The sequence below is a fragment of the Scyliorhinus canicula genome, unplaced genomic scaffold (assembly GCF_902713615.1).
Source record: "Scyliorhinus canicula unplaced genomic scaffold, sScyCan1.1, whole genome shotgun sequence".
Classification (NCBI taxonomy): Eukaryota; Metazoa; Chordata; class Chondrichthyes; order Carcharhiniformes; family Scyliorhinidae; genus Scyliorhinus; species Scyliorhinus canicula.
The window spans coordinates 3,103,496-3,113,226 of record NW_024055744.1 but is presented as its reverse complement, the minus strand read 5'-3'; the positions used below and the strand labels follow the sequence as shown (position 1 = coordinate 3,113,226).

Genomic DNA, 9,731 nt, shown 5'->3' with positions numbered 1-9,731 from the left:
AGATGATACCAAGTTGGGTGGGACGGTGAACTGTGACGAGGATGCAGGGATCCTGCAGCATGATCTGGACAGGTTGGGCGAGTGGGCAAATCAATGGCAGATGCAGTATAATTTGGATAAGTGTGAGGTTATTCACTTTGGAAGCAAAAACAGGAAGGCAGATTACTACCTGGATGGTTGTAAATTGGGAGAGGGAAGTGTGCAGCGGGACCTGGGTGTCCTTGTGCACCAGTTGCTGAAGGTAAGCATGCAGGTGCAGCAGGCGGTCAACAAGGTTAATGGTATGTTTTGTTTAAGATAAATAGAGTACTCAATTATTTTTTTCTCCAATTACGGGGCAATTTAGCATGGCCAATCCACCTAACCTGCACATCTTTTGAGTTGTGGGACTGAAACCCAAGCAGACATGGGGAGAATGTGCAAACGCCACAGTGACCCAGGGCCGGGATTCAAACCTGGGTCCTTAGCGTCGCAGTCCCAGTGCTAACCACTGCGCTACATGCCGCCCCGGCTAATGGTATGTTGGCCTTCATTGCAAGAGGTTTCGAGTACAGAAGCAGGGATGTGTTGCTGCAATTGTACAGGGCCTTGATGAGGCCACACTGAGAATATTGTGTGCAGTTTTGGTCTCCTTCTCTGAGGAAGGGTGTTCTTGCTTTCGAGGGAGTGCAGCGAAGGTTTACCAGGCTGATTCCAGGGATGGTGGGACTGTCATATGAGGAGAGATCGATGAGGTTGGGATGGTTCTCGCTGGAGTTCAGAAGAATGAGGGGAGAATCTCATAGAGACTTTAAAATTCTAACAGGACTAGACAGGGGAGATGCAGGGAAGATGTTACCAATGATGGGTGTGTCCAGAACCAGGGGTTCTGAGGTTCATTTTTTCCAATTCAGGAGCCTGAGGATCCAGGGTAAACCATTTTGGACAGAGATGAGGAGACATTTCTTCACCCAAAGAGTGGTGAGCCTGTGGAATTCATTACCACAGGAAGTAGTTGATGCTAAAATATTGAATATATTCAAGAGGCGGCTGGATATAGCACTTGGGAAGAATGGGATCGAAGGCTTTGGGGAGAAAGCAGGATTAGGTTATTGAGTTGGATGATCAGCCATGATCATGATAAAAGCGGAGCAGGCTCAAAAGGCCTCATGTCTTCTATGTATCTATATGTATTATAGGTTTCTATGAGAGCCCCCCTCATTCTTCTGAAAGCCAGAGAATACAATCCTAACTGATTGAATTTCTCATACGTCAGTCCCACCATCCCAAGAATCAGTTTGGTAAACCTTCGCTGCACTCCCTCTAGAGCAAGAAGATCCTTCCTCAGATAAGGAAACCAAAACTGCTCACAATATTCCAGGTACAGCCTCGCGAAGGCCCTGCACGATTGCTGCATGATATCCCTGCTCCTGTCCTCTAATCCACTCACAATGAAGGCTAGCATAGCATTTGCCTTCTTTACCGCCTGCTGTAGCTACATGTTTACCTTCAGTGACTGGTGTACGAGGATACCCAGGTCCTGTTGCACATTCCCCTCTCCTAATTTATGGCCATTCTACGTGGCCTGGCCGACACGTGACTCCAGTTCCGCAGCAATATTGTGGTTGATTTGTAAGTGTCCCTTGAAATAGCCTCACAAGACACGCAGTTCAAGGGTAATTGGAATGAGCAGTAAATGCTGGCCCAGCCAGTGACCCCCACCTCCCATGAATGAATAATTTTTAAGAAGGCTCATTGTTCAATCTGAACATTAGTCAGAAACTGTCTCTTTGATTGGATTTGATTTATTGTCACGTGTACCGCGGTACAGTGAAAAGTATTGTTCTGCGTACAGTCCAGACAGATCATTCCATACGTGAAACAATCTAGGACAGCCGATAAATACACAATGTAAATACATGGACACAGACACCGTGTGAAGCATACTGAGTGTAGTACTACTCAGTCGATAACCTGTGTATGTATAAACCAAATGTATAAATTACATATTAATGTATTAATTAGCTACAAGTCTGTAACATGATTAAATAAGTAGTGATCCTTAATTGAGTTACAATTAATTAAACAATAATGAATCAGTAGTTCTAGTAAAAGTCTGAGTTTTATTTGTTGTAAAAATATAAAAGCTTAATCGCTGTGTATATAAAGAATGTGCGATGAGGATAAATGTACCGGCAAGGGAGACCTTCCAACTCTGATTAGCCTCAACATTTGAAACTGTTTGAATAAGCGGTTGTACAGAATCAGATAAAGGGATAGTATGAAACTGTTCAATTGTATTCCTGTCAAAGGTAATGAGAGAAGGTGGTGTCAGTAATTAAAGATCCAATTAAATTAAACTGGTGCCCAATTAACCAATGGTCATGTTACCACAGGCCCAACTCTGACATGAGGTAATGGTCACTTTGGGGGTAAAAGTCGAGGTTCCGAAGGTCTTCCTTGTTGGCCAAGTACTGAGACTCTCGAGGCCGAGTTCCAAGGAAATTAGTGTCAAAGAAGGAGCCAGGTAGGAATACTCTTCCACAGACTGGTCACCACCTTGAAGTAAACGTCAATGTCTTCAAGTCAGTCAGTAAAGCTTTTCTTTAAAAAAACTTTTTAAATTTACTGTCCAGAATTCTGCCTTTGATTTAATTGGTTAAAGTCTTGTCCGAACCAAAGCAAATTTATTAATTGGGGATGTCTGAAATCAATTAATATCAGAAAGCATCAATCTTCAATTTAAAACTTGCACTTCTGTAGCGCCTTTCACAATCACAGCATGTCCCAAAGAGCTTCTGAAGTGTCGTCACTGTTATAGGAAATGCAGCAGCCAATTTCCACAAAGCAACATGGCACAAACAGCAATGTGGCAATGTGCAGATGATCTGATTTTGGTGATGTTGATTTTAAAAAAAATACATTTTGTTACGGTTTTGTAATTTTATCATAATAAGTGACAACAGTAAACAATGCAAATCCACATAAAACATTGTGCATAAATCATCTCCATCCCTAACCAGTCCCTCCTACCCTCAACAGAGAATAGCCTAACTATCCCCCTTTAAGTTTTTGCCTCTGCTGACAGTTAATTTTCTCTAAAGAAGTCGACAAACGGCTGCCACCTCCTGATAACCCAAGCGTTGACCCTCTGAGGGTAAACTTGATTTTTCAAGTCTGAGAAATCCAGCCACGTCGCTAACCCAGATCTCTGATTCCGGGGGCTTCGAGTCCCTCCACGCTAGCAATATCCGTCTCCGGGCTACCAGGGAGGCAAAGGCCAAGACATCAGCCTCTCTCGCCCCCTGGACTGCCGACACTCCAAAATCCGGCACCTCTGGACTCGGCACCACCCATGTTTTTAGGGCCGTGGACATGACATCTGCAAAACCCTGCCAGAATCCCCCAAGCTTCAGGCATGCCCAGAACATATGGACATGACTTGCTGACCCCCCCCCCACCTATCCTCTACCCCAAAAAGCCTGCTCATCCGGGCCACCGGCATGTGTGCCCGGTGAACGGGGCAGCACGGTGGCACAGTGGTTAGAATCGCTGCCTCATGGCGCCAAAGTCCCAGGTTCGATCCCGGCTCTGGGTCACTGTCCGTGTGGAGTTTGCACATTCTGCCTGTGTTTGCATGGGTTTCGCCCTCACAACCCCAAGATGTGTAGACTAGGTGGATTGGCCACGCTAAATTGCCCTTTAATTGGAAAAAATAAATTGGGTACTCTAAATTTTTTTTAAAAATGTCTGCCCTGTGAACGACCATAAATTGTATCAGGCTGAGCCTGGCACATGATGAGGACGTATTGACTCTGCTCAAGGCATCCGCCCACAGACCTGCCTCTATCGCTCCCCAGAGCTCCTCTTCCCATTTGCCCTTTAGCTCCTCTATCTGAGTTTCCCCCGACTCCATGAGTTCTTTGTAGATATCGATACCTTTCCCTCTCCCACCTCTCATAACGTTTAAGAGCCTTCTGACATTGGCTGTAAGTTGCCTGCTCTTCACAAACCCCGTCTGGTCTTCCCTTATCACCTCAGGGACACAGCCCTCTAGCCTTGAGGCCAATATTCTGGCCAACAGTTTGGCATCCACGTTCAATAGGGAGATTGGCCTATATGACCCGCATAGCTCAGGGTCCATCACCCGCTTCAGGATCGAGGCCTGTGATATTGTTGGGGGAAGGGCACCCTGCTCCTTTGCCTCATTAAATACCCTCACCAGCAGCGGGCCCAGCATCTCCGAGAACTTCTTATAAAATTCCACTGGGTAGCTGTCCGGTCCCGGGGCCTTACCCAATGCCTGGCCTCCAGCCCTTCTACTATTTCTTCAATTCCAGTCGGGGCACCCGACCCCTCCACCAGTCCTTCCTTCGGACTTCAACTCACCCAGAAACTGCCTCATCCCCTCTACCCCAGCTGGGGTTCTGACTCATATAACTTGCTATAAAACTCCTTAAACACCCCAATCACCCCTGCTGGGTCCAAGACCGGGTTCCCACCTCTGTCCTTCACTCTTCCAAGCTCCCTGGCCGCCTCCCTTTTCCTCAGCTCGTGCGCTCGCATCGTACTGGCCTCACCATACTCGTATACCGCTCCCCCCTCGCCTTCCTCAGTTACTCCTCCGCCTTCCCTCCAGATAACAGCTCAAACTCCATTTGTAGCCCCTGCCACTCCTTCAATAAACCCACCTCCGTGGCCTCCGACTATGTCCTGTCCACCTGGAGTATTTCCCCAACTACCCTATCCCTCTCTGCTCGCTCCACCTTTTCCCTATGGGTCTGTATCGACATTAACTCCCCCCTAACCACTGCCTTCAGCGCTTCCCAAACCGTTGCTGCCGAGACATCCCCCGTGTCATTTATTTCCAAATAGTTCTGGATAGATTCCCTCACCCACCCGCACACCCCCTCATCCGCTAACATTCCCACACCCAACCTCCATTGCGGGCGCTGCCCTCTCTCCTTATTCGCCCGTAAATCCACCCAATGTGGGGCATGGTCCAACACAGCAATTGCCGAATATTCAGTATCAACCACCCCCGCCAGTAGAACCATGCTCAGAATAAAGAAGTCGATCCGGCAGTACGCTTTGTGCACATGGGAGAAAAAAAGAAAATTCCTTCACTCTTGGCCGTCTGAACCTCCACGGGTCTACCCTACCCACCCCCACAATTCACCTCCATTGGCCCGCCTTTGGGCATCCACTGTCCTCGACCTCCCCTTTTGTCTCTCAGCATTAGTTTCTCCTCTGTCAGCAGAGCAGCTCCCTCTTCCCCCCTCCGCCCCACTTTAGCAGCACAAGAATCCCAACCCCCCTGAACAAACTTACCACCTGCTCACCACCCCCTCCCCCACTGCACTTCCGTGATTTAGCCCACCTAGCCTGGTAACCCACCCATGGCGCCAGACATCCTATCCCACCCCCCCCCACCCCCCCGCTCGAACATACATATTCAAAACATCACAGTCCCCAATCAACACACAGTAGAAAAAATCCCTCCACCATCTACCTACTGAAATAAAGTTAACTTTACAAATCTAAGCAACGGCCTAAAAAACTGTTACACAGAGAGCACTGCATATACAGATCAAAACTAAGGAAACGTTAACAGAATCGATACCGCAATACCTTCCCTCAAGGTTCAATGCCCTCAAACTCCTGCCAGCCTTTTGTCTTTGATAAAGTCCATCGCTTCGTCCGGCGATTCAAGGTAAAGTTCTTGGCCCTCAAACGTGACCCACAGATGCATTGGGTATAACAACCCAAACTTCACCCCCTGCTCGAAGAGGGCCAATTTTACCCTATTGAATCCAGCTCGTCTTTTGGCCAGTTTCACGCCCAGGTCCTGGTAGATGCGCAGCTCACAGTTCTCCCACTTGCAGCTCAGTGTCTGCTTCGCCCACCGCAAAATCCGCTCCTTACCCAGGAAGCGATGCATTCGCACCCGGATCACCCTCAGAGGTTCATATCACTCGCGGCTTCCTCGCAAGCGCTCTATCTACTTCCAAGGGTCGAGAAAACGCTCCATCTCCCATCAGCTTTTCCAGCATATTTGTCACACATGCCCTTGCGTCCGACCCTTCACTGCCCTCCAGGAGGCCAACAATCCTCAGGTTCTGTCTCAGGGACCTGTTCTCCAGGTCCTCCTGCAACTTTTCCTGGTGGTCCCTCATCAGCCCCACCTCCACCTCCAAAGCGGTTAAATGGTCCTCGTGCTCAGCCACCTTCTGGATCGCCGGTCTATGGGCTTCCAGCCCGTTCCACCCAATCAATCCTTGCCTTAATTAGGTTGCCTTCATTTGCTTGGTGAAGCTCTCATGAATGAACTCCACCCGCAGTAACATTGACCACTGTGTCACCAAACCGGGATCCTGCGCCTCCGCCATGCTTTCCCGCGCTGCAGGTTCTACAGTCAGCTTCGCTGCTCAACTAATTCTTCTTTTACGACTGTTTCTGGTCCACGGCTCCACATACTAGTGGGGGATTTCTCCTCACTGTCTCACTCTCCACCGATGTTTCTAATAGAATTCCGAAAAAAATTGGGAGAATAGGTTCAAAATGTCCGTCACGAGCGGGAACTCCCAAATGCGCGACCTCCTACTCCATGGCCGCCACCAGAAGTCAAAAGGATGAAATTTAGCGACAGTTTGGTCCGGTGGGCTCGTGGAAGGGCGGGAAGCAGCAGAGGCAGCTGATCGGATTGACTCAATCTCAGTCACAAAGAAGCTCCACAAGCTCCTCACACTTCTTGTTGGAGGTGAGGATGGAAGAGACAGGGGAGAGCGAGAGAACTTCAAAAGGAACTAACTTGTGTCAGAGATATTAGAAAGTTTCAACACTGCGTATTTAACATAATTCTAATTTATTTAACTTTCAGCCAGAATATTAGCCCCTGTAAATGGGCCGGACTTTGTCATCAGCAGAAAGAGACCCAAATGAACATGGTTCAGTCCTGAATGTGAGTTCACAGCAAAATCCAATCACTGTGGTTACTTGTGGCCTCGTTGGTGTTTCAGCAGGTGGGATGAAGTGGTGAATCCCTTCCCACACTGGGAGCAGGTGAATGGCCTCTCCCCGGTGTGAATTCGTTGATGTGCAGTGAGGGAAGATGATTGTCTGAACCCAGTCCCGCAGTGAGAGCACCTGAATGGTCTCTCGTCAGTGTGAACACGTTGATGACTCATCAATTCCCCAGAACTTTTATAGCACTTCCCGCAGTCTGGACATTGAAACGGTCTCTAATCAGTGTGAACTCGCTGGTGACTCAGCAGGTTGGATGACTGAGTGAATCCCTTCCCACACGTGGAGCAGGTGAATGGTCTCTTCCCCAGTGTGAACTCGCTGGTGACTCAGCAGGTTGGATGACTGAGTGAATCCCTTCCCACACGTGGAGCAGGTGAATGGTCTCTCCCCAGTGTGAACACGCTGGTGACGCAACAGGTGGGATGACTGAGTGAATCCCTTCCCACACGTGGAGCAGGTGAATGGTCTCTCCCCAGTGTGAACACGCTGGTGACTCAGCAGTTTGGATGACTTAGCGAATCCCTTCCCACACGTGGAGCAGGTGAACGGTCTCTCCCCAGTGTGAACACGCTGGTGTTTCCACAGTGTGGATGATTCAGTGAATCCCTTCCCACACGTGGAGCAGGTGAATGGTCTCTCCCCTGTGTGAACTCGCTGGTGACTCAGCAGGTTGGATGACTGAGTGAATCGCTTCCCACACGTGGAGCAGGTGAACAGTCTCTCCCGAGTGTGAACTCGCTGGTGACTCAGCAGGTTGAATGACTCAGTGAATCCCTTCCCACACGTGGAGCAGGTGAACGGTCTCTCACCAGTGTGAACTCGCTGGTGTTTCCGCAGTGTGGATGACCGAGTGAATCCCTTCCCACACATGGAGCAGGTGAACGGTCTCTCCCCAGTGTGAACTCGCTGGTGACCCAGCAGGTTGGATGACTGAGTGAATCGCTTCCCACACGTGGAGCAGGTGAGCGGTCTCTCCCGAGTGTGAACTCGCTGGTGACTCAGCAGGTTGGATGACTCAGTGAATCCCTTCCCACACTTGATGCAGGTGAACGGTCTCTCCCCAGTGTGAACACGCTGGTGTTTCCGCAGGGTGGATGAATGAGTGAATCCCTTCCCACAGGTGGAGCAGGTGAATGGCCTCTCCCCAGTGTGAACTCGCTGGTGACTGAGCAGGGCGGACAACTGAGTGAATCCCTTCCCACACGTGGAGCAGGTGAATGGCCTCTCCCCTGTGTGAACTCGCTGGTGCCTCAGCAGTTTGGATGACTTAGCGAATCCCTTCCCACACGTGGAGCAGGTGAACAGTCTCTCCCCAGTGTGAACACGCTGGTGTTTCCGCAGTGTGGATGACTCAGTGAATCCCTTCCCACAGGTGGAGCAGGTGAACGGTCTCTCCCCTGTGTGAACTCGCTGGTGACTGAGTAGGGCGGATGCCCGAATGAATCCCTTCCCACACGTGGAGCAGGTGAATGGTCTCTCCCCTGTGTGAACTCGCTGGTGACTCAGCAGGTGGGATGACTGAGTGAATCCCTTCCCACACGTGGAGCAGGTGAATGGCCTCTCCCCTGTGTGAACTCGCTGGTGACTCAGCAGGTTGGATGACTTAGCGAATCCCTTCCCACACGTGGAGCAGGTGAATGGTCTCTCCCCAGTGTGAACACGTCGATGAGTTTCCAGCTTGGATGGGTAAGTGAATCCTTTCCCACAGTCCGCACATTTCCACGGTTTCTCCTCAGTGCGGCTGCATTTCTGTCTCATGGGGCCTGATGATGTGTACGGTTTCTCCCCACTGTGAACGATGCTTTTTCCTTCCATGTTCAAAATCCGGTGATATTCCGGATATGATAAATTGAGGACCCTGTCAGACCCTGATGTGATGCTTGGTTTGAGTTTCCGGACTTTGAAGCCTCCCCTTCGAACACCCTGTGAAATTGATTGAAAACAGAAAATAGGGAGTGAGTGAGAACCCACAGAAACACAAAGGCAGGTTGTGAAATTGAGCTGAATGATTCTGGTCATTTGTGGGGCCGGCTCTCGGACAAAGTGACCATGAAAACTGCTGGATTGTTATAAAAACCCAACTGGCCTCTTTGGGAGGAGAAAGAGGTGAAGAGGGATTTTGTACATCTACAAGTCATATTAAAGAGAATAGATGGCAAAGCAAATTCGATCTTGAGCTTCATAAACAATAACCGAAGAGATAATGCTGGAACATCTCAGCACGTCTGGCAGCATCTGTAGGGAGAGAAAAGATCTCATGTTGAGTCCAGATGGTCCTTTGTTAGCTCTTTTCTCTCCCTACAGATGCTGCCAGACCTGCTGAGATGTTCCAGCATTTTCTCTTTGGCTTCAGATTCCAGCATCCGCAGTAATTTGCTTTTATTCATAAACAGTAATATTGATCCCAAAACTATGCTTCTGGTGGCACGATTATTAGCACTGCTGCCTCACAGCGCTAGGGACCCGGGTTCAATTTCGGCCTTGGTGACTGTGTGTGTGGAGTTTGCACTTTCTCCCCATGTCTGCGTGGGTTTCCACCCGGTGCTCAGGTTTCCTCTAACAGTCCAAAGAAGGGAAAGTTAGGTGGATTGACCTTGATAAATTGTCCCTTAGTGTCCAGGGATGTGCGGGTCTGGTGGGGCTATGAGGTTACAGGGACAGGGTAGGGTGTGGGCCTAGACAGGGTGCCCTTTCCGAGAATCACTGCAGACTCGGTGGGCCGAATG

At 49.4% G+C, this 9,731-nt stretch overlaps 1 protein-coding gene across 1 annotated transcript in view; it reads right to left on the bottom strand.

The window, feature by feature from the left end:
* LOC119960841 (zinc finger protein 850-like) overlaps nt 1–8,763 on the bottom strand; it is a 34,831-nt gene extending 26,068 nt beyond the window's left edge. Inside the window, exons 1-2 of the mRNA XM_038788429.1 lie at nt 7,349–8,763; nt 6,976–7,179 (exon numbers count right to left, since the gene is read on the bottom strand). Of these exons, the coding sequence (XP_038644357.1) occupies nt 6,976–7,179; nt 7,349–8,763 (1,619 nt within the window). The remainder of the gene's footprint in view (nt 1–6,975; nt 7,180–7,348) is intronic.
* Between the last annotated feature and the right edge of the window lie 968 nt (nt 8,764–9,731).